This window comes from Sparus aurata, chromosome 15 (assembly GCF_900880675.1).
Source record: "Sparus aurata chromosome 15, fSpaAur1.1, whole genome shotgun sequence".
In the NCBI taxonomy this organism is placed as follows: domain Eukaryota; kingdom Metazoa; phylum Chordata; class Actinopteri; order Spariformes; family Sparidae; genus Sparus; species Sparus aurata.
The window spans coordinates 6,898,321-6,922,623 of record NC_044201.1 but is presented as its reverse complement, the minus strand read 5'-3'; the positions used below and the strand labels follow the sequence as shown (position 1 = coordinate 6,922,623).

Below are 24,303 nucleotides of genomic sequence, written 5' to 3'. Positions count from 1 at the left end.
TACACAACTAACTTCAAGATGACAGTTTCCCTCAAGCAACGAAGTAGATGTGTTATAGCGTGTGTTGTTTTGCTTTGAAGACCAGGTGTCAGCATCTTACACTGAAACAATGTCATGCTACACCAGTGCTCATATGAGATGCAACATTTAATAATGTAAACCTTTATTGACTCTTAATAGCATGATATCAGTCGATAACTTAATCCTAGTCATGACACAATTGATGTATTTTGCACGTTAGTCAAAGGTAAAGCACTATGAACAATAGCCTCAGTTTTCATTTCAGTTCCTTTGAGTGTGAAAATAGTTCCAAGTTTGCCCAAAATGTTTTCCATACTTCTTATGAAAAACTGTTCAATACTTTAAACATTAAAAACCATTAACGATAAAAATGTAAGTCCCAAGGATTCACAGGTAGACTCTCACACAACATTTCTGTTGATATTTTCGAAATTATAAACACAATTTTAAATCATTCTCCTTAACAAATATGTATCTAACTGGTGTGGTCCCTCTTAAACTTACAAAAGCTTCATTTACAAATCTCGTAGCATACAAGTGGAAAGACAGAAAAAATTTGTAAACATTTCATTTTGGCAGGTTTGTTCAGTTAAACGTGTTAATAGGTTAAAAAGTACCATTTCGTTATTACTTTTCTGTAGATAAATATATGAGATTACAAATGTATAAACATTGCTGAATCACATGAAAAGCTGAACACAGAAAAATAACCTACTGGCCAATGCGAGAGTTAATGGATTAATGAGCGTGGATGCTGCATTCATCAGGATGGGATGGCCTGTGGGAGGTCATGCACTAATGTCTTAACAACATATTGGATCTAATCCTAACTTGAAAGGCATGCATTGAGCTCACCATGCATCTCAGACAAATATATTTGGTTGAGATGCATGCATTTAGCTTTACGTGGACAATGCACAGATGGCATTGGAAACATTGGAAAAAAACGAGTAATGCCTGCCTTGCTCAAGTTAGGATCAACTTTCAGTGTTGTTCCGCACCGGATCTGCTGCAACAGCCATCTCTACGCACTCAAACAATCAGTCAAGAAAACAATCACTCAGTTGCTCAGATCAATGACCAGGTGCTCATAAATCTGAGTCTTTCCTTTGAAACTTGTGGCTAGCAGGAACTGTCGGTTGTCTATGGAGACTGGAGAGAAGGCCCTCGGCGCCTGGATGTTCAACTCCTGGAAATGGACAAACTCGCCCTTCTTGGCATCCCAGCGGTACACCTGGGTGAAAGAGTAATCGCTGCCCAGGATGGCGTACTGCCAGCTGCCCACAGAGAAGGGCTGGAACACCATGGAGCCCCGAGAGGGCATGGTCTGCAACTCTCTGAAGAGGGCCCCATCCCAGCGCATCACTTTGGAGTCGCCGATGAATCGCGTCAGACAGATGAAGAGATCTGTCTTGTCCTGAAAATGCTTTACAGCGTAGACGTCCTCCATCTCTGGGATGTCGGTGCGTCTGTCAAACAGCTTGGTGCCTTTGTTCCACTGGTAGATGACTGGCCTCTGGGAGCTGCTGGACAGGATCAGGTGAGGTTTGGAAGAGATCTCCATGTACTCCACATCCGTGTCCCGGTACCACTGGTGGAGTGATTGGTGAGAGTAGAAGCCATTGCCGTTCCACTTGTAGATGGTGGTGGAACCGGCCTTGGAGCTGTCTGCTATGACGAAGAAGGATTCTCCGTCGATGCGGAACGTCTCAACATCATTTGGTTTTCGTATTGTGAGGATGTCAATGCCTTGGAGCTTGATGAATTTGTTGGCAGAGGTGTCGCGCTTATAGATGTGTGAGCCGCCAAACAGCTGAGCCACGATGATAAAGAGCTGGTTGTCAATGACCAGAGGCTTGCATATCACTGTGCATGTGCCTGGTGAGGAGAGAGGAGGGATAAAATCGAGAGAGTTAAAGTTTGTCATGTCTCCATCTAGTGGTTCATCTTCTAATCACACCTCCTTCTGTTAAGACTCACTTCCCATTCACAACCACATTATAGTATACAACGATCAGTCACAGCACTAAAAGGACTAAGAGGTGAAGTGAATAACACTGATCATTTTGTGACAATGCAATGTTCTGTTCAGGGCAGACATTTATGTGGATGCAATTTGACACACACACTGTTGCAGACCAAGTTGAAACCCTCATGGCAACGGCACTCCCTGATGGCAGTGAGCACCACAGCAAGACAGTGTGCACTGCATCACCACAAAAACTGATCAATGGCCCAAGGAAAACGTCCGATTCATGAAGGCCCCATTGTAGATTGGACTGGGCTCTGACCTGTCGAGGCATGGTAGAAGGACCTCTGGGAGGGGGTCCTGTGTTGCTTGGCATTAGCACATTGAAAGCAAATCTTTGAGTCCTGTGGATTGCAATGTGGGGCCTCCATGGAATGGATTTCTTCCTGTATGTCCCACGGATGCTAGAGATCTGGGGCCTTTGGAGGCCAAGTTGATCTTCAGCTCTATGTCATGTTCCTTGGGCCATTCCTGTGCAGTGTTTGAAGGGGGGGGGGGGGGGGGCTATTGTCCTTCTGGGAATGCTACTGCCATAAGGAAGTGCCGTTGCCGTGAAGGGGATGTGCCTGATTCTCAACTGTGTTTGGAGTGGTGGGAGGAATATAACAAAAAGGTCAAGGCCTTCAAATTTCCCAAATCAAAACCCAATCAAGCACCCATTAGAGGTGCCAGAAGAAGTCCAAGCCACTGAGGCCTCACTTCACAACTCATAGGACTCAAAAGTTCTGCCGCCAATGCCCTGGTGCTAGTCACCACAGGACAACCCCAGAGGTCTTGTGTCCATGCCACAACAGGTCAGAGACAAGTCCAGTCCGCGGTGGGGTCTCCACTGATTGGACATGACCGGCACAGCTCCATCTGATTGGGATCTAGAGAATTTTGAGGATTTGAGGACTGTCTCTGTCTCGTTCTTAGGACCATTCCTGAGTTGTTGCATTATGGCAGGGCACATTATCTATTGCAACATGGTATGGGTGGGTGATGTGTGTCAAGTGTTTCCCAACAGAACATTGGATTTTAACAACAATGCTTTCACTTCACCTGTCAGTGGTTTTATTGTTGTGGCTGATCGGCCTACTACGACTTTACTCACTGTCAATATCGTCATAGTTCCTGAAGACCATCTCCACATGATCCCACTCTAGGAAGCTGCATTTCCCAATGAAGGGCTGAGCAAACACCACATACTGATCATTTCCAAAGGAAAACGCCTCCACCGATATGGATTCAAACTTCAGGGACTGGTAGGAAGCAAACTCTGTGATCGAGACGCACTATTAATTAGATTAAAAACTCAGGAGAAGCTGCCATGATTGTAAGAAAAAAAACACTAGCAGTACTCCACCTGTAGTGATGCAGTCAAAGGACTGCGGCGCAAGATCGTTGATCTTCTTGTCCAGCTGTGAGGCCGGCCCTTTACAATAAATCTGATCCACTGTAGCATTGGTACTGTATATCCACTCCACCAACCACTTCAGTTTACAGTCGCAGGTGAACTGGTTCCCTCGCAGGTCTCTGAGGGGACAAAACCAGCAAAGTAAATCCCAAATCCCTTAAAAGGCTGACAGGAATGCTCTCAGCTTTTTGAATGGATGTTTTCTGCAGACACTAAAGTATGACAGCTGGCTTTGCTCTCTGGCCCTTGCAGCTTCACACCGTGCTCTCATTAATATCAAGTAGGACTATAAAGGAGAGCTGAACATATCACTAGGTGATAGATGGCAAACTATCTCTCTCCTTCGCTGCCACATGTAATTTTAATGGCATTGAAAGCACCGCCCACACATTTTTCAAGCCTTGGCTGAAGTGGAATAATGATACAGTGCTCTATATATAGAAGAACTCATTGGCCACGATAGCTCGCATTATGCTTTTAGTTATGTAACACGATGCAATTGATCTCTGCAGGATTCAAATTCATACTTACACTTTCGTCAAAGCCTCAAGACCCTTGAACAAATCTTTGGGCAGAGTGTCCAGATTATTGTAGGCCAGACTCCTGAAAAAGAGGAAGAGTTGGTCACATCTACTACTGATTGTTCATATTTTGTGATCTATTCAGTGGACCTCATCCAATCCTTCCGACCCTTCATGCCATGAAGTGATAATGATTCACATTTTCCACCGTTTGCGAGAGGAAGTTCCAGCGTTTCTTCATAAAATCTGAACATGTATGTGGTCGCACAGTGTTTCCTCGCAGTGAGATATAAAGATATCTGTTAAGGAGCTTTGGCACCATATTGCCACCCTGGAGACAGAAGGCAGGAACACTGCTTATTGTGAGTTTGAGGAAACATTAAGCTATTTTTAGAGCTGCCTCCTCAGCCATTTTATGGCTTTCTCTGCCACAAAAATGAGGAAAAAAGGAGATACCGCTGGAGAGAACGTTGTTGCAGTTTCGTTTCTTAGTTTTCTCGGAAAGTTAACATAAACACATCAGGACATCTGTCTGTCTCGTGTTCACGCTCGACACCGCTCTTTGATTCTTGGTTTTAGTCCACTTGTTCATGTCTGTTTAACAAAATCTTCAGATGTTGGGCCTTATGCTTTCACGTTTTGGGTTGGCTGTGAAGGTGGCAGGATTTCGCTGCACCGTGTCTGAGGAAATGTCTGTGTAAGTGTTGTGCAATAAACTTTGTCAGCATTTCGCTGGAACAATGCTTCCCTGCACCTGGAGAGTGCTTACAACCCTTTCCACTGGCACAAAACTATCATGACGCTTCTTTACATTCTCTCACTCTCTCTCTTGCGCCCATCAGCAATGAGATTTCAAGTCTGGAAATACATCACCATGTACCACTTTTGATGAAGAATAGCTCTATTTCTTGCATATACTCACAGGTGCACTAAGGTTTTCAGTCCTCGGAAAGCAGTCGGTGAAATCGACTTGATTTGGTTGTTTTCGATGAACCTGAAGGGAAAAAAAGGCGTCGAACACAAGCGTGAGGACGAAGACTGGAGGGGCTAATCTCGCCTTTCAGAGACAACATACGCGTCTACTCACAGATACTCGAGATGAGGAAGACCAAGGAACGCGTCCTCGTTTATAGATTCCAGGTTGTTGGCTGTGAAGAGGCTGTGCAGAGAGATCCATAACATTTCACTATTGGATAACAACAAGCTGATGTCCCACATTAGCAGCTGCATGCTGGAAGCAGTGGACATGTGATAGAAAGCCCCCACCTCTTTCCCCACTACAGCAGCCCAAACACATCAAACACAAGGATCAATGCTCTGTTAGGATTTCTGTGGTCTCACACGTTTGTTTTGAGGCAATCGGTCAATCCTCCACCCCATGAGACAGGAGTGAAGGGGATTCCCCTCTTCTAAAAGAGGGATCCTCATAGCTCTGGTGCACAGCATGGACAGATAGATTAGAGAGAGGATAATCCACCATGCTATGAAAAGAGAAATCATTAAGTAAGAATAATCATTGTTCCAGCTCCCCCTTGATAGCAATAGGCTACCTCCAGTCCATTACAGTATGCAGCTTCAGCTGAGGGGAGATGTCCTGGACATTAAACATGGCGTTGATCACCTCACTAGGGGGACTGACAGCATGTAACAAAGACTGAAGAACAAAAAGAGAGAGAGAGATTTCTCACAGGAGATGCAGGGCAGGCGTGTGGATGAAGCTCTCCTTCGGGATCTCAGTGAATTCGGACTTGACGAATGATCTGCGGGGAGGAAGGGACACACAGACACACAGACGTGTACTGATCAGCTTTAAAGCATTGAAAACAGTTGGTCCAATCCTTGGGCATGCATGACTGTGCAGCAGAAGCAGAAGCAGAGAAATCCACGCAGATAGAACACAGTATGTTCTGCAGCCTACATCTCGTCCACGGAGAGCGCTGGTTAGGAATTTGTTAATAAAGAATAATAAATATGACTTACAGTGATATGACATCGGGGGGAAAGCTGCGAGGGATCAGTCCTGCCCTCTCGCACAGCGCGTTATCTTTGGTACATATACATGATGCAGGACAGCGGGGCTGCCTGGCTCTCTTGCTGTCCACTATAAGTAAAACAGACGCCACTGCAAGCAAGCCGAGCCACGGAGATCTTTTGGGCATCTTGAGTGTATTTTCCATCCCTGCGCGTCAAACAGCCCTGCACATGAACCAGGGTCTCCGCCGCGCTTCCTTTCCCACCGCCGAGGAGCTGCTGCTGCTGCTGCCTGGAGGCCGAAGCGACGCGCTGTCCGCTCTTGTTTATCTCCGCCGTGCGCCGCCGCCACCGCCGCTCCAGAGATGATTAAAACCTGGCGCCCCGTAAGTCCTCCGCGCTGTAATTACACTACACCCCCATACAGACCAACATCCCCTGTGACAGAAATACGAATCTGATCAAATGCGCGCTGCGCTCAGGAAAGTACCAGCTGGCTCGGTGACAAACGCGGTGTGACGGCAGGTGGGGATCCCAGCGGGAGCAGACGGAGCATCTCCATCCAAAACCACGCCTATGATTTCAGCAAACGCCGCCACACTCTCTCCGTGTCGAGCTCCTGGAAGATGCCGCCCAATAGGCAAAGAACTGGTGTGATTTTTTTTTTTTTTTTGGGAGGGGGGGTGAATCAGCTGGAGAAAAAATGAAGCCCTGACATGAGCCAGCGGATCGCAGCCTGTGGCGCAGACGCACACGGGCTTTCTATGCGGGAAGCGGGTGGGAAACCCGAAGAAAATTAATTGTTCATCATGGAAATACAGCTGTAGTGTTGCAACATCCTGCCTTCACAGAGCGGTGTGTCATTAATTCCATTACAATCATAACCTCGTGTCCAGTTTTCCCACCAAACCCCCCCTTTTTTCTCTCTCATTTTTGATTTTAGTTCCTGGTTTGCGCGCGGTTGCCATGGCGACTGCTGGATGCAGAATGTGTGATGGAGGGGTGTGGGGAAGCCCTCCTGTCATCCTGACATCTGCTCTGCCTGAGTCAAATAAACCCCATCCCCCTCACACCCCTCACAAACAAAGGACATATATCTTCTCTCATCCTGCCTTCTACATGACATCATTTTTATTTGACTCCTTTAAAAAAAAAAAAAAAAAAAAAAACGCCACTGCTTTCCTGTTTTTGTCCGTTTTATAGCTATAAATTACTGCCCCCACAGTTTTATTGCGATGCTCTCCTCTGCTGTGCCAGACACGACAAAGGCGCCCTACGAGGACCTGTCCTCCATCATCTAATTTCTCAGATCCCTCCAGAGTTGTAAGATGAATTTGTTTACTCAGTGTGCCTGGCAGAGCAGCATGCGTCACACTCTGCTGGGAAGAAACATGTGCAGCTGGTTGCAAAAGGTCTCTGAATAAATACATACTGCACTGGACCTTCAGTCACTGTGATGTGATTACACCATCTGACATCTAATACAATGCCGCCCATAAAAATGAAAGCAGGGCACTAAGGGTCAAGGGTCACGCTCCGGGAGCTGTTTCTTGGCTGCTGATTTACAGTTTCGCAGGGAAGGGAGGGAGAATAAATGTATTATTTACCAGTGAGGGAGATACTCTCGAGGCTGCTTAGTTCTCAGAGGAAATGTACAGAAGTGGATTGTGAAACAAGGAGAAGCTGGAAGGAACAGAAAAGTCACAAATGTCTTTTTTTTCGTCAGCAGCTTTTGGACCAGATGGAGAACACTGGATATTATTGTTGTGCCGCAAGATGATAGGTCGTGTCTGTGCCTCATAAATGCCATCATTCATCCCCGAACAGAATGGACACTGTCCAGCAAGTATCTGACCACCGCTCTATCCATGGCTGAGTCCGGAGTTTCTCACTGTTGTTGATCGATTTTTAGTATAGATACAGATTTGTGGTATCGTTTTTCTAGCATTATGTGGCTCTATCACAGTCAAGGACCTCACTGATATGCCTCTATGGCCACAAAGGAATGTTTTCAGGATGATTTCCGAAGCACACACTCTCTTTTTGATATGTTTTGGGCCATATGAGGGAGGATGCCATCCCCCTTGTTAGCAAAACGACCAAAATGCAACCCTCTTCTTAACCTGCCGGCCCTCTGTCCACATCACCTAATAGCAGAGAGCTGCTAGTCTCTATTAGAATATGTGTGTCATGACTGTAGGTTCATGTTCGTTGTGTTCTGTCTGGTTTTGTCTTGTGGTTTCTTGTGTTTGATTTCCATGTCTTTGTAACATGTCTTGTGTCTTGTGTTTTGATTTTCCATGTCCTCATGTGTCCTTTAAGTGTCTCCTATGTTCTTCCCTCTGTCTCCCTCTGTCTGTCAGTGTTCTCATCCTTGCTTTCCCCTCGTTATCTCACCTGTCGGTCCACCTCACCTGTTCCTCGTCTTGTCGTCAGTGTCTGTGTATTTAGTCTGTGTTTTCCCTTCACTCCTTGTCCAATCATTGTATTTGTCAGCCTCTGTCTGCGTCCATGCTCCCGTTCATGCGCCTGCTCCTGTTTGTTCCTTGTTCCCCACGGTATGTGTTTTTGGACTTGAGTTTTGCATTTTGCATTTTTTTGATTTGTCTTGCTGTTTTTGTTGCTACTTTGCCTTGCTTTCTTTTTTTTGTGGACTTCAGCTTTAAGAATAAAGCTCGCCTTTTGTTTTTCCCTCATCTTGCCTCCTGTCTAACTGCATTTGGGTCCACCTCCTTTATCCATGGTTTTCCCCTTAAAACCCCAACCTGACAATGTGGGCCAAGTCTGCCTGGCTCTTTGATCCTTCATCTCACAGAGGTTTGTGCAAGTTAGAATTTATGGCCTGGACCGTACTCTGAAACAGCCTAAATGTGCCCCGTATCGATGAATCCATGCCGCCGTCCGTGTTGCTTAAGAAGTCAAATTTTTTTATTCTGCCTTTTTCAGTCAGCCCACTCTGTAAATTTGGTCTTGGTTCAATAATCTGTAAGATGCACGATAAATACTCAATTCTTGACTGAATCATTGCAAGGCATCGTAGCACTGTGTCGTCCCCGAAGAGCGAGAGGATCATATAGACACACTGCTGCCTGTGATATAATCTAATTATATTTCTATGATCTTTCAGCTGTGTCTGTGCTGAGAATACACCCCAAGACCAAGCTTAGGAGGTAAGATGAGATAATATACTCCTTTTATTAGTCCTACAACGGGGAAATATGCATTAAAAATATACGCAACAAAAGCAGTAAGAACAATATAAACATAAAGGTGTATATGAGTGTGAACTGGTTGTTAAATCACAGGCTGATTGTACGTCAACAAAGTGCTACTCTGCCAGACTGCCTTCCTCGATGGACTGACCACCCCACTAGAGGGAAACGGAGAGCCAAGGTAGAGCCTGTCAGAGGTGGACTGATTTATGTGCTCTCAGTTCTTCAAAGTAGTTTCCACCTGATGAAGAGGAGCTCTTGCTTCATGATTTAAACTGATCCCTCCCTAGTTTAAAAAATAAAAAATAAAATCTATAATTCATACCCACACTAGGAGCTAAAAAGCTTTATCTTGCATTGTGAATTTCTAAATTATTTTCACAAATAATTATATTGAATAGTTATGGTTATAAACAGTGATGGAATGTTACCAAGTCCATTTACTCAAGCACTGTACTTGAGGTACTTATGCTTTACTTGAGTATTATCGTTTTCTGCTAATTTACAGTACACTTCCACTCTACGACGTCTTGGAGGCAAATGGTGTCCTTTTTACTCCACTACATTTTTTTTTAAATTTTTATTTTTTTTTTTTTCATAGCCTTGCTAGTTCTCAGTTACTTTACAGATAGCATGCCACCTCAGAATCATTTTGAAGGAGATGTATTTTCTCTGCAATCGGATGAAAATACTGATTCCTACAATCAGAAAAATGCTGATTATCTGATCCGATAGTCGGAAAGGCCAGAAATTTGTCGACTGTTAGTATTCAGTACATGTATACATGTAAATGTGTGTGTACTTTTAAGACTTAAGTATATTTGATATCAGATATTTTTATTCAAGCACTGTTTGTTTTGGAGACTTTTTTTTTTGTTTTTTTTTTGACCAAAGTAATATTCTAACAAGTATGACCTTTTGCTTGGCCTTATTTACAACACTGATAAAACGATTTTAAATTTCTGTAAGTAAGAACTGATATTCATACAACTCTACAAGTCTCCTATTCATATCGTGGTACATAGAGGTGGCCAACCTCCTGCTCCTCCTGTCTTCTTCCACCAGTGAAGGCTGCATATTAAGTGAAGATACCTGTTTGCTCTTTGACATCTGATACAGCACGCAGTCTTAACGAGTCCACGAAGCTGGCTTACCTTGTATGACGTGACTGAGGGGGGTGGTTTGTAACGGAGATGCCCTCTTGTCCCGAATGAACCATAAAGTTGGCCTGCCACCTGTTAGTCTCCTGCCAGGGCCAATCATATTGAGGGGGATGATCTCTCAGAGCAGTGACACAAGAAAACACATCTTATGTTTCAGTTGTAAGTGGCACAGTAATTCACCATCACTGCAGAGCAGTGCTTTGGAGGTTTTTTTTTTTTTTTTTTTTTTCTAGTGGCGCAAGAGCTGAAAGTAAGTTAAGGTTAATCTCCGCGTAAAACATAAAAAAAGAAAAAAAATGTCAGGAGCAGGGAGGCTGTGATACCTTTAACCTGGATGGGATCTTCGGCAGATATTCTCATATGACGCACCAGAACATCCGCTAGTCATCTCAGCTGAGGTCAAACAACCTGTCAGCAGTCAAAGGTCAGACCACCTGACTGTGTTGCTTAAGCCTCCAGCAAACCGACAAAAACACAGAAAAGAAGTGCTCATTTGAAAACTGCAGACTATAAAGGGCGATTTCATATATTTTCTTCTTCATGTAGTCTTTGTAAGCTGTGATATTAAGTCAGTGTAGGGATGCGTACGTTGACTAGTTGTCCAACTAGTCAAGTTGTCCATCCATAGTTGTTTTGCTCATAAAGATATACATTTATATTTGATTAATATTAAACGTGTAAACACAGAATCCACTTCCAAGTCTGTAAACACAGATCACCTGTAAGCTTGTTAGAGGGCTGATCACAAGGTGATGTTTTGGTCAGCATGGCTTTCCTACAACGCCTCTTGAGCCTGATCTAAGTAGTAGTGAACAGGGACTACACTGAGGCGTGCTGATCGTTCATGAAATCAATGAAACTGCAAATCACCATAAGGGAACTCTTTCTACTCAAATATCAACATACTGTGGAGTTGCATCCATACTGTAGCTGAAATGAAGCCCTTTAAATGCACAAAACGGACATGAAAATGCAGTCTGAGGAAAATAGACTTTACTGAGATTTTACATTTCTTATACATAATTCATACATGATGCTATTGCACATATAATTGTGTATTTAATGCTATACATGCCAGAGTCACATTTCCTTGCGAATGTTGCATTCGCTGAGATTCAAAGTTCATACGTTGATGAGCACATAAACAATTTGCATCCAAAAAGAACAATAAAACAATAAAATCTGACATTGTTCTATGTGCTACCCGTGTCACAAGCTCTGCTCTCCAAAATAAATCTTAACATGTCAGCTGTCAGAAATCACAACACATCACAAACAATGGCATTTCTCTGACACATGGTGAATTTGACTCTGCGTGCCGCACAGTGTTTCCACATGACACCTTCCTGCGTTCCTCTGTGCCACATGCACTCTGAACACGCTGACTTATGAACAGGACATTACTTTATGTAAGCAGGGGACTTAAAAAGTTAAGCCTCAAGGCTAGAGGTGGCTTATTACTAAATCCAGTCCAGGCAAATCTTCTTACATCTCTCACCCATTTGCCAGGGACATATGTTTGAATTTTTTAAAACACTACATGCATAAAGTCATTAATTATTTTGCTTTGAACTGTTTTTCAACAAAGTAAGAGTATTTTATTACCGTATTTATATTCGAAATATACTCAGATACAACCGCTCAAACTGTATTTGCAGCCTAATATTTCTACTCGCATAAAAAGTCAAAGAAAGTGAGCTAAATATCCTTACATTGTAGTCAGTATAAATATTCATAATAAAATACATACATGTACTCTTCTTAATTATTCCAATAGTTCGTTTAGTACATCCAAGACCAATGTTGAATTAATGTTTACATAGCATCACATATGTTCTTGAGACTGGTGCTGATTACATTTGCTTTCTGTAGAAGAGGACATAAACATTAAAGTTTATAAAAATAATAATCATTTAGTGTTTTTTTTTTTTTTTTTTATCTGTGAACACATGCTCATGCTCATACACACGCTGTACAAATACACATCCAGACAAAAATCCAGAAATGCTTTCGGCGGTCCTGGAGGTCTAGCAGACAACGCACGTCTTTGACTTCCCTTCTGCAGCTGTTGAAGGAACAAATGAGAGAGACAGTAAGGGATGGGTGCCAGTTCAAACACAGATTATGCAGAGGGGATTTGATTTCAAGGTGTTTGCACTCACGTTCCGCATCTCCACCCTCCAGCCTCTTCTTTTCATCTTCGATGGCCTTCATCTTGGCCTCGTAGACATCAGCGAGAGCTCTCCACTCTCCCCTGTTGATGGTCAGCCCTTCGAACATTGGGTTGATCTCTATGTGGAAACGAGAGAACTCCTGCAAACAAACAACAGACACGCAGACATGAGAAAATTATATTAATTTCATATTCAAATATTCACATCAAGATCAAATAGATTTGTATCTATAAACAATTATTATTGTGCTTTGTATCTACCTTGTACACAAAAGAGCAGACGAAGTCGATGAAACCACACTGCATCTTAGGCAGCTCTTCCGCGTGAGCTCTGTCCATCATTGGCTAAAGTAGAAGAAGCAGGAGATGATGAGTATTGTTATGGATTTATGACAACACGCACAGTGCAGGCGACAAACAGAAAACATAGCTAAAAGCGCTTACAATGGGCTGCTGATCAAGAACGGTCCTTTCCAGGTCTCCTTGCTCCCAAAACTCTGCCGCCACCATCAGAGCCACCTAGAACCACAAGAAACCCTTAAGACAATGACAGCGGCTGGCTGATGGATGCTCTGTATTCGTGTCACAAGAACACGGGAACGCACCTTGCTCTGAACCTCCCATGGCTTCGTAATGGCTGACAGGTCACAAGCTGTCATCATCATTGCCCTGAGGAAAACACCATTGAGGAACAGTTTTGAATGAACTTCAGGCCATCGAGAAAAATGGTCAAACAAGGGTGGCTACTTTACATGGCAAACTATGCATTTACATGATAATTTCCTTCCTGGTCGCGTTGTTGGAGACGTAGCTGATCTTCTCCTTCTCCTCCGGAATCCCCTCTACAGCATCCACAATCTTTTGGAACATTGTTCTCTTCCTGAAAGACGAGAATGCGGTCAGATCTTTTCAAAAGTCTTTGAAAATCGTTGATAGGCAGAATTATTGATCGAAAATGTGACCCACACTCTTCTGACATTCCTTACTTGAAGTACAGGGCGAGATCAGTGGCAATGATGCAGACTTCAAACAGATGCTGCACCGTCTCAAACTGACGCTTCTGGAGGTTCTGGAAGATATTCAGGTTCTGTGAAGAACGGCAGAAGAATGAGATTAGACAGCACAGCATGGAAAAACATCTGCACATTTTAGATATTGCTTCCACAACGATAAACGCATAAATATTAACATATGAGCACCCACCTCATTCTCCATCAGTGTCTTACTGTACTCAAGATGATGTCGCTCCATAACTGAGGAGCTGTGCAGTTTTGCCAGTGGAGATAAACTCCTACAAGAGTCCACAAGAGCCAGAGAAAATAAGTCAAACATTTTAAGCACGTCACTTTCAATTTCTCACTGTACAAAGACTCACAAAAATCTTACTTTGTCTGGTACAGATTGTTGGTCCCCCTGTGGTCAATATCATGGCAGAATCCAGCAGCAACCATGGCGAAGGCCTCGAGATCAGAGTAATACTTCTTCAGTTTCCCTGTCTGTCGCAAAAGAGGACAACCCTGTGTTATGGCAAACAGCAGAGGAGGTCACAGAGGCTATATATTCAGATGAGAAATCAAACGTACGAGCAGCAGAGTGAACATGGTTTGTCCGACATTGAAGCCGTGCCTCCAGTTGTGATAGGTGATGTCACGGTATCCCCTGCAGACGGTGTACATCCAACGTGTCAGGATCTGCACCACAGATGTAAAACAGAGATGCAATCAGTCAAAGATTACACTCAGATCACATAAACGCTCATCAAGAGTTATAGAGCAACTCATCTCAGCCAAAGCCAGCCTCAGAAAAATACACAAACGGCAATAACAGCTTAACTGGAGTGCTAATTCAGTTTGACCTCAATCAAAAATGTTACCTCTCTGCGCTAAATATGCGTAGATGTGGGTGCGCTGAGTGTTTCAGAGGTGGTTTTGCTGTGGTACACGTTATACTGTACCTCAGGTGGGACTTTGAACTTCTCCACCACCCCCAGCTCAAAGAAGCAGCGGATTCCACACTTGATGAGTTCGAACTCTGACAAGGGGAAGTCGCTGAAGCGGAACTCGAGGAGCTCCACGTTCTTGGCTTCGGGGATGTTGGTTCTCTGGGAATTTGAAACACATCGCAAACAGTCAGCATACCATCCTAAACAACCTGAGTTTATGAGGAGCACTGTAGTCAATGTGTCGCAGTGCTTACCAACAGTTTGTACATCTCCTTCGGCTCACAGTCCTCCGGAGCGGAGCCGAACTTCTCTTGAGTGTTCTGAGTGGGGAAATAACATTGTTTTTTTTATCGGTTTTCCATCTGGTTGAAGTAATCAGTCAACGGAGGCAGCAGCTTACCAGAATGGTTTGCACGTCCGTCAGTGTGGCCGTCGTCTGGTACATGAGCATTTCCTGGGAGATTTCTTTACCCCACTCTGTCCTGTTCAGTTTGTCGTATGTGTCGCTGCACAGGGTGGACCAGCCGAGGAACTGGGTTAGAGCCTAGTGACACAGACAAAAAAGTCCATTTAATTCCAAATATATTTTTGAACTATTACCAATTTCTTTCAAACAAGCTTTTCATTTTATAGGAATATTTACATGAATATAAAATCAAATAAAGTACCGTTGGAGGGTATTATTAGAGTTGAGTTAGAGTTATTTGAAAAATGTAATGTAGAGAGGCTAAAACGGTAAGACAAAAAATGAGCCGGAGATGTTTTTCCATACTTCTGTAATCTGTTCATCATTCTCGTCGAAGGGGTAGCCATCGAGCCTGTTGAAGAAAGTGGCAACACCAACGATTTCTTCCTTTTTGTTGACGATGGGGAGGGAGAGCACGTTCTTAATCGTCCATCCAGTCTCGTCCGCTGGTCCTTTCTGTCAAACCAATCAAAGAGAATTGTCAGGTTATTTTAGTGAACTTAATAACGAAAGTGAATATAACTGAACGAGAGCCTTCGGTGAGTAACGTCTCACCTGAAATGTAAAGTAGTCGTCTCCTGCAGCATTCATCATGTTGCAGATCTAGGAGAAGCAAAAACCTTTTATTGCGTGTGTGTTTGGAGATCAGCAGATCAGTGACCCAAGTGATTCAACTACTGTTGAGTTGCTCGAAAAATGAATGCAACAAAAGTGGAACTTACAAATCCATTCTCTGCTACATATGAGGGGAGTCCGCTGACCAGAGCCCAGTGGTCGGCAGGAGGGCCGCTGCGAGTTTGGAGAGAATGAGTCACGGCAGACTGGCAGTTCCAAAATGCAAATGAAGCTGTGTCATCAGGCTGAATGCTGTGCGACAGTGCATCGCCATACTTACGGGATAACTTTGATCTCCTCTTTGCCTTCCAGCAAATAGTCAATAATCTTGTAGAAGCTGATTTCCTGAAAGTTTTAAACATAAAATTGCGTTTTCTGATAGTTTTAAAGACATGACAGTTGAATTGAATTATTATGAGTATAATTTGCTGGACTTACTCTGCCATCAGGCGTCTTGGGGCCTTTGTATGCCTCCTGTTCTCCTAGTTTGATTGCCCACTCATCAAAGAATTCCTGGTTGACAAAAATCCAAAATCATGTTTTCTATATACCGCATTATCAGTTCCAAAAAATATGAAAGAATTGCAATTAATGCAGCTCCAGATACAATCGCTGTGAAATGTAATTGTTGGCTTTGAAAGCAACTGAGTTCATCTTTTTTCCAGACTTTCCTCTACACACCTTTTCTTTGGTCATGTCCAGGAGTCCCACAGAGTATCTCTCGCACTTGATATATGTCCTCACTGTGTACAAGGCTTTGTGAAACTGCCTCTCAATATCAGTCAACTCCTCAAAAACTTTGCTGGCTGACCACAGCAACACCTACAACAAGGAAGAAAAACACATCTTATGGCTTTCATGGGCAATTTTGTATCTTGTGTCATTCAGTAATTGCTCTTGGTGCAAAAAAAAACTGATTTATCACTGTGAGCGTTTACCTGGCTTCTCCTGGACTCGACATCCCACATGTAAGCAGTGTGGGCTTGGAGACAGATCACAGTAGCAAAGTTCATATATTTATTGAAGAGCTGTAATGAAAGAAAAAAAAAGAAAAAGCTTTATGAATCAAACTCATATGTTCAGCAGATTTAAGCCACTCTCTCTGACAAATCTAAACTTGGATGACCTCGAGACTCACAAGTGGGTCATGACACAAGACAAGAAAAATGACTGCGCTTCTTCTTCCTAAAAGGATTATAAGTTGAGCTGTCAAAACCGTTACCCAAGTCTCTAAATATACATGTCAGAGATAGGAAGCTGGTGGGCTAAAATTGGAAATTTTACCTTGCAGGTCAAGATCAAGTCAAGCTCCTTGTACAGGGTTTTTGTCTGTCTACTGCAAGTGGCACAAACCTGCAGCCCGACTAAGTGCATCTTCTGTGAGTCAACACTTTACACAAGTATAGTTATCAAAAACGATTATTCTGCTCACTCACCTCCTGATCACCCTTTGAGAATTCACTGGCGCCTTGTTTGTTGAGCACCATGATGACACCGATGGGTTCTTTTCCACTCATAACGGGAGAAGTGAGCATGCATTTGGTGGTGTATTTGGTCTGTTTATCCACAAAGTCACTGAAATGAGAGTCCTGGAAATAATAAGGAGAGAGGTTAAAGGCTGCGCACCAATATACAGACCGCAAGATGAATTTAGGGGAACATGTCTCCTGCAGATCAGCTGTTTTTCCATGCATGCTTTTACGCTAAAATCGAGTTGGGAAGCAACATGAGAAAGATTGTAGCTTCACAGTTCCAGTGCTGAACTGCATTTAGGTTCTTAAGGTTTTATAAGACAGGGTTCCAAGATTAAGCTACTGCATGTTTTCTCATCTGTAATCAGCCTGGTTTGTTCCACAGAGCATGTTACATCATGTCTAAATTCTCAGTTCAGTTGTTAGTTTTGTCAGTAGCTCACCTTCTTAACATCAATGATGTTCTGAGGCTTCTTGGAGTGCGCAGTCCATCCAACAAGTCCCATGTCGGTGGGAAAAACAATCTCTACGTTTGGGTTGACTATATTTTTGTCATATGCAGAATTGTGCGTCACATCGAAGAGAATCGAGGACAGCTCGGGCGTTCCATTACGAGACCTGAAGCCCCAGTAGCTGCAGCGGTCTGCCTGGATCAGCAGAGCAATCCTCTGGAGAACTTTGTGCAGGGCTTTCTCCATCTTGTTGGCGCCTTGCAACTCCTTTATGAGCTCAAACATGAACTCAGCCTCCTGGATGGTGGTGACATCCTTGTAAGAGGCCGGGTCTTTCACCTGCACCTCTGTGCCGAAGGCAGCAGTAATCACATCAGCCTTGACTTTCTTTTCGTAGTACTCCTTAGCAACCTGTGGATTGTTGTCAAGGAACTTCTCTACAGTGTCTTTGTCTGCCATGTTGTCCGGGTTCGGATGAGCGATGCCCTCTGTAGCTGCACAAAGTTGCTTCTCAGACTGGTGCAGCTGGATGGATGAAGATGGCCTCAAGAGGATATGCCAGTGCAGACCCTACTGAGACATCTCCCAACTTCTCTGTGAACACACAACCAAAGATGAAGCTCCAAACTCCCCCCCCCCCCCCCCCCCGGCAACAGCAGGTAGTGAGTGGCTTACTGGAGTAAGGGGATCCTATGGGAAACTAATTACTGTGACGTTAGAATCATAAAGCCCCTTAGCTTTCTTAACTTGTAAATCCAGCCACTTGTCATTTTAGCCAATCCAATCACAGGTGATAACTCAGTTATGGAACCTGCAGCATGACCTGCTCAGTAGGAGAGGGCAGGGAAGACCGTCATTATATCTCAGAGTTATCTCACTAACATACTGAGATCATCTTTAACTCCTCTTTCTGTAAACACCCTGTGTATACTAATAGTCAGAATACTGTTGTTTCATCTTGACAGGTGTCAAACATTGTGGCGGAAAGAGTTGTGCAATTTTAAGAGGATAAGGATAATACCATAACAATAATACCAGGCAAAGAAGGTCAGGGGAGTCGTTGACCGCTTGATAAAAGCTGCGTTTAAGATTCTTATGATGTCTGAGAGGCTATGCATAAGAGACAGTGATTAATGTAATGATTTAGTGACATCTCGCAAGCTCAAATAACTGCACCACCGCTGGTAAAGTCGGAACAAATACTGACAATCAGCAGTAGTTCGGTCAAATTCATAGACAGGCATTCCTCCAGAAAGAAACAAATGCATTGACGTTCCTAGCCTGGCTCTCCTGTGCCACGTCTGTGGATAGAGGATACATTTAACCATTCACAGGATTAAGTGGGATTGTTGACTTACGCTTAGAGTTTAATTACTTGTTTGCAGGGAAACTGCTGATTGTTGGTATGATCTGAGTATGAGACACGAACATCTACTTCTCAGCCAGATGACATGACAAGCGTCGTACAAAAATGGTTCTATGAATGTTCACAATAATACAAACATTAATATAGGTCTGATTAATCATTGAATTAGTTTCTAACAACTTCTGACATTTTAAGAAACAAAACACTTTCAGTATTACAATTTTAAAGATTAAAGATTTTAAAGGTTATTATAAAATAGCTCAGTATTATTTCAGCCAATAATAATCTGTGCTGCATTGCAACACCACATTTATTATTTGTCATTATGGGATAAGAGACATTTTTGTAGACTGAAAACAAACTGCGGGAAATTGCAAAATAGCCAAGATTCATTGTAAATTTAACAAATTCACGAGTGTTTGACTTTGTGAGATTTAGAAAAGCAGAAGGATTGCACCGGCTCAGGAGTGCAGCGAGCATGCAAAGATTGTGTCTTAAATTAGATGCGTACTTTACGTTGTTGATCAAAAGTCACAAGAGGTACACACAACAGGCTAAATGTAAGTTTGACTCCTCTATTTGGGGAACCGCTTTAGATAATTATGGATGTATGCCTTGTGTTCGACCATTGCCACAAGGTCCTTTTCTCAGTGGTGCTACCTCAGAGCCACAGCAGAGCCTGCGCCAGCCATGCTTGAACTGGCAGACTGAGTAGAGGATGGGATTGAGGGCCGAGTTTGCCAGCGTGAATGTTATCACCCAGAAGAACGTGGTAGATGAGACATCTAGGTGACCCAGAAAGTTTCTAGCCAGGATGATGAAGGTGATGATAAAAATTGGGCTCCACATGATTAAGAAAGAGAGCACAAGAACCAGAAGGGTTCGGAAGAGCTTCATGTCCTGACGGGAGACGTGGTACAAGAGAGAGTCTCCGACTGAGGGCTGCCTGCCTCGGGGTCGGAGCCTTTGCCTACAATTTTTAGCAATCTGAAATACAAATAAAATAATATTAGACAATACTGCTATTCTGTACTTTGTGACATTGCATTTATATATATAAACATGGTGCGAGATGGCCTTTGTGTTTGTCAGCAAACAAAGTCAAATCAATTTCTGACTGCTCAGAATCATTTTTTTGTATCACGCTATCATATCAATGTCCTCATTTGTAGAACTGGTTGTGTAATGCTATATTGACAACTGATAGTGCAACACTCTGAATCAATGTCTGCATGAATAATTGACCAAGCACACTCATCTCTGACAGAGAAATGACTGATACTCACAGATGGTACAAAGGGAAATGTCAATACATGTGTGAATGAGTTATTGTTGAATAAATAATGCACGTCTCTTACACAACCTATAACTCGAGGAGAAAAGATTACATGAGCAGTCATTGTCAATAAATAGGAGCAAAAGTATAACGTGCACAAAACCAAAGTCATCGGTCTACATCACTGAGTCTGAGGGGCTGAAATAGGGGTGTGCCAAAATATCGATACTAAGATATATCGCGATATTTCGTCTTGAGGTACTTTATCGATACACTGGTGCCAAATATCGATATGTAGAAAAAAAATAATATATCTATTTTTTGGCCCACCACCACCCCTCTTCGGAGGACAGCTTTATCTTTATTTAAACATAGGTATACAACCAAATAAAATTTTAAAAATGGTTTAAGTAGCTCTGAAACCAACACATATAGATATTTAATGATAGTTGTAGTCAGTGTGTGTGTTAAGAAGAGACACTGTGCAATATACTCTTTGTTTACTTGGCTGTCATTCATGTGAAATTGATTGACAATGTTTTGTAATTCCTGTGAAATGGATTCAGTGCAGTCAATAAATTCTGAATTTCTTCAGTGACACATGATGTATTGTGGATGAAATTTCTTGCAATATGTCGATTATCGCAGAATCGCTGTATCGTGATATTATCGTTATCGAGGGCAAAATATTGTGATGGTATTGTATGGCGAGGTACCTGGTGATACCCAGCCCTAGGCTGAACTGTTCTTTCCCCACAGTTTCAAAGTTTTAAAGGATAAGGCTGGATATATTCGGGTGGTTCCATAAAAACAACCAACAAGGGTTTCAAGGTTTTCACACATGCTATGCTACCCTGACATTTTCCATACATCACCAGGAGGAGCTAAATGTATGAACGCAAATGTCTCGCTCAGTTGGCCTGAACTTCATCCTGCCAGCTTCCTATCACAGTGAGCGAATGGGTGCTTTGATGGCATTGCACATAGTGTAGCTGCTTTGCACTCTTTTCTGTTGCCTGTGTCTTGCTTTCCACTCTTTTTATATGATATTATGGATACTTCCAAATTCATGTAGTAATGATATCAGTGCAAAAACCTACATCATCATGAACAGGTCCTCCTCCTCCTGCGTGCTCTACCCAGCACCGCCCCTCGCCTAAACCTCAAGTGTTATAATGTCTTGTTGTTTTATACATGAGAAAAACAGGCAAACACAATTTATATGTGTAAAAATGTATACTGTTGTCAGCTGAGTCAGTCTCAAATGCAGTGCAATGTCCTGGTGCTGTGAATACTCACTAGAGTGCCAAATGTGTATTCGTCTGAAGCTTAAAAAAACATACTGCTGTTTGAGTAACGTTTGCTGAGGGCTAAATATCTTATTGAAATGATTTATATTTGTGACCAACTTTTAAAGATTTATTTCTTCAGTGGGAATAATTAAGGTTCAGACTGAAGGCCAGACAGGGCAGGAAAGTTGTTAAGTTAAAAAAGATGACTAAAGGGAACATCTAATAAATATGTGCCTGGGACCAACTAATCCTAAAAACACTCCAACCATCCTCTAAAACTCCTTTCCCCCATCCTCCTTTACATCCTGACATCTTTGCGCATCAAACTGATACATAAACATAAACCCACCTGCAATATTTTGCTGTAACTGGCCACAATTACAAATCCAGGGAGAAGGAAGCACAGGGCAGTGAATACGACATTCCACACAATCTCTCCAGTCATATCGGACCACCGGAGAGTGCAAATGTGTAAATGTTCCTGTAGATGACACAAAGAAATAAAAAGGAACAAAACATATACATTAGTTGCAGGGACACTGAGCTTTCATTTTATCTACGAATCCATCCGTACCTGCTCAGAGAAATCCACTTCCACCACAGTGAAGTACAGACTGACGGGTAAGCAGGTGAGAGCAGAAAAGGCCCAGATAAAGAAGAGGATGACAGTTACCATCTATGGGTTTAAAGTTGGCAGACTCTGCAGCTGAAGGATAGCCTGGACCCTCTCCACACTGATGGAGGCCAGGGTAGTGATGGTGACACATCCGCTCATACAGATGACATAGAGCACAGTGCGACAGGCCGTAAACCCGAGCGTCCAGGACACAGTCCACCGCACTGCCACAATCAGAGGGATCATGCTGACGAACAGCAGGTTGGCCACAAACAAGTTGAGGGTCAGGATGGTTTTGTTGGCAGGCAGTCTGCGTTCCCAGGTTACCAGGGCTGCGGCAACTGCATTTGCTGCCACGGACAGCAGGAAGACAGCAGTGATAGCCAGGGTCTCGAAAATCGTGGTGGCAACATGATCTGAGCTGTCCAGCTCAGAGAAGAAGGAAAAATAGGTGAAGTTGCTTAAATGGAGAAAGTGAGTGCGAGGGTTAACATCCATGAAGGCAGAAAAAGGTGATCTAGATCAGACGTGCTAACTGATTTCACTCCACACCAGTGAACGGGGCAAAGGAGCTGATAAGGCACAAAATGATGAAAGAGAAGGGGAGGAGTATAGAGGGATGGAGGATGGTGACGAGCCTTTATGATGCTGTTTGCTCCAGCTGATAAACAAACACTACCAAAATGTTCTCTGTGCTTTTGTCTTCCACTGTGTAGTTAAACATTTTATACTGCTCTACTCATATGTCTCTTTTCTCTTGCAATCCGCACAATGTGCGCTGATGAGTATGTGCCATTTTTCTGCGGTACATATTTCGGTAGAGATAAGATAATAATTTCTTATTAATGTTGAAGTATAGTGCACAGCAAAGTGTATGATAACAGGTTTGCAGCATCATTGCTTTGTGAGAATCCTGTATCTCCAAAAAGTCAACTATTCACGAGTTCAGAGAAACAGCCTGTATTCAGCAAATGTATTTTCAGGCAGGGGGAAGGAGGAAAGGTATGAAAAATTGTAATCTGACAAGTAATGATTAATGAAAGATGTTTCGTTTAACTGTACAATATTTGCCACTGAGATGTTGTGGAGTAGAAGTATAAAGCTTCATAAACTGGAAATAATCAAGTAACGTAGGGCAGTACTGTATAGTTGAAATATCATGTTGATTTCACATTGACAGATATTGTGATTGCCATATTATTCAGGAACAGTTGGAAGGATCATTTTTGCATCAAACTACAGTGCCTAATTACGAAGCGGATACGTCACACAATCATATTGCCATTTTTAGTGATTTTGCAATGAATTATGTAACCCTAAAGTAATAGAAGTCACTCAAATTAGTTTTTTAGGTAAATGCACATAATTGCATTCCATTTCTGGGAATACCTCTACATGTAATTACAACTCACTAAAGTTTGTTGTTATCTTGGATTGACCCGACTTCCCCGTGGGTTAATCTAGTTCTAATCTTCCATCAACCCAACTGTTGTAATACTGTGTGAATTGCAAATTCACTGAGATCTAATTAGTTTGACACTACTTTTATTTACGTTGAGAATTAGATTACAGTGTTTACTTTCAGGTGATCCACATTACTGAAATAGTAATGAACCAGTAGCTGAAAATAGGCTATTCGAACCGTACAGGGATAGGTTTAAAAATATTAAGGGAGAGGAAAGATTTACCTATACTTGTTTTTTATGCTTGTTTTAGCTGAAATTACCTAAGACACATCCTTATTGCCCTCAAAGGACTTTTGGTCATATCTGGTGTTAATAATCTAATGTACAAGGCCCCAAGATAAACCGCCTCTTGGCTCTATGTCTGCCTCTCAGACAGGCTTAGCTCATATTCTAACTTTCCATGAAGACATTTTCCTATGATACTTCCTGAAAGGCACAGCAAGTTACAGGGTGTCTAAACCATATGGACATCTTTTTCTGAAGCCTTTAAACTAGGTTAACCCTTGGTGTCACGTTCCCTTTCAAAGCTCACAGCCACTGCGCAGACCTCTGACTCTCCATATTGTCAGCTAGCAATACTAATCCACGTCCTTAAATAGCGCAGGAAAGGGATTAACTTACACAAGCTGTTTTGAGTTATTCATCTGAACAGTGTCAGAACTGGGAGAGGTCAAGGACCTATGGCAGCATGATTTGACAAAGCAACACACAAACTGGCGAAATTTTGACCTGTTCATGGCGCTAGATGAAAATATAGGGAACACCAAAGAGTACAGTAGAATATAAAATTTCAAAGCAATCGATTCAATACTTCACCAAAAACTTTGTGGGTACGTTTTCATTAAATATTCATA

General features: G+C 42.7%; 2 protein-coding genes across 3 annotated transcripts; both read right to left on the bottom strand.

Moving 5' to 3' along the window:
* Nucleotides 1–129: 129 nt before the first annotated feature.
* LOC115596451 (leucine-rich glioma-inactivated protein 1-like) lies at nt 130–6,701 on the bottom strand. Its single transcript, XM_030441573.1, has 8 exons — nt 5,948–6,701; nt 5,656–5,727; nt 5,055–5,126; nt 4,890–4,961; nt 3,978–4,049; nt 3,396–3,565; nt 3,144–3,308; nt 130–1,899 (listed from the first exon to the last, which is right to left on the bottom strand). The coding sequence occupies exons 1-8, from the start codon at nt 6,142–6,144 to the stop codon at nt 1,082–1,084; spliced, it is 1,638 nt and encodes a 545-aa protein (XP_030297433.1). The 5' UTR covers nt 6,145–6,701; the 3' UTR covers nt 130–1,081.
* Nucleotides 6,702–11,289: 4,588 nt separating this feature from the next.
* Nucleotides 11,290–24,202, bottom strand: LOC115596286 (cone cGMP-specific 3',5'-cyclic phosphodiesterase subunit alpha'-like). 2 transcript variants are annotated; one of them, XM_030441186.1, is made up of 25 exons: nt 21,942–24,202; nt 21,717–21,848; nt 19,460–19,786; nt 17,425–18,027; nt 16,946–17,098; nt 16,448–16,537; nt 16,191–16,331; nt 15,948–16,022; nt 15,790–15,854; nt 15,617–15,683; nt 15,450–15,497; nt 15,201–15,350; nt 14,829–14,972; nt 14,683–14,748; nt 14,441–14,587; nt 14,070–14,177; nt 13,873–13,982; nt 13,690–13,777; nt 13,473–13,573; nt 13,259–13,366; nt 13,092–13,155; nt 12,931–13,005; nt 12,748–12,831; nt 12,476–12,626; nt 11,290–12,378 (listed from the first exon to the last, which is right to left on the bottom strand). In XM_030441186.1, exons 4-25 carry the CDS (start codon nt 17,890–17,892, stop codon nt 12,341–12,343), a joined length of 2,541 nt encoding a protein of 846 aa, XP_030297046.1. In that variant the 5' UTR covers nt 17,893–18,027; nt 19,460–19,786; nt 21,717–21,848; nt 21,942–24,202; the 3' UTR covers nt 11,290–12,340. The 2 variants fall into 2 exon arrangements, with proteins under 2 accessions (XP_030297046.1, XP_030297047.1); XM_030441187.1 differs by lacking the exon at nt 19,460–19,786.
* Nucleotides 24,203–24,303: the final 101 nt, after the last annotated feature.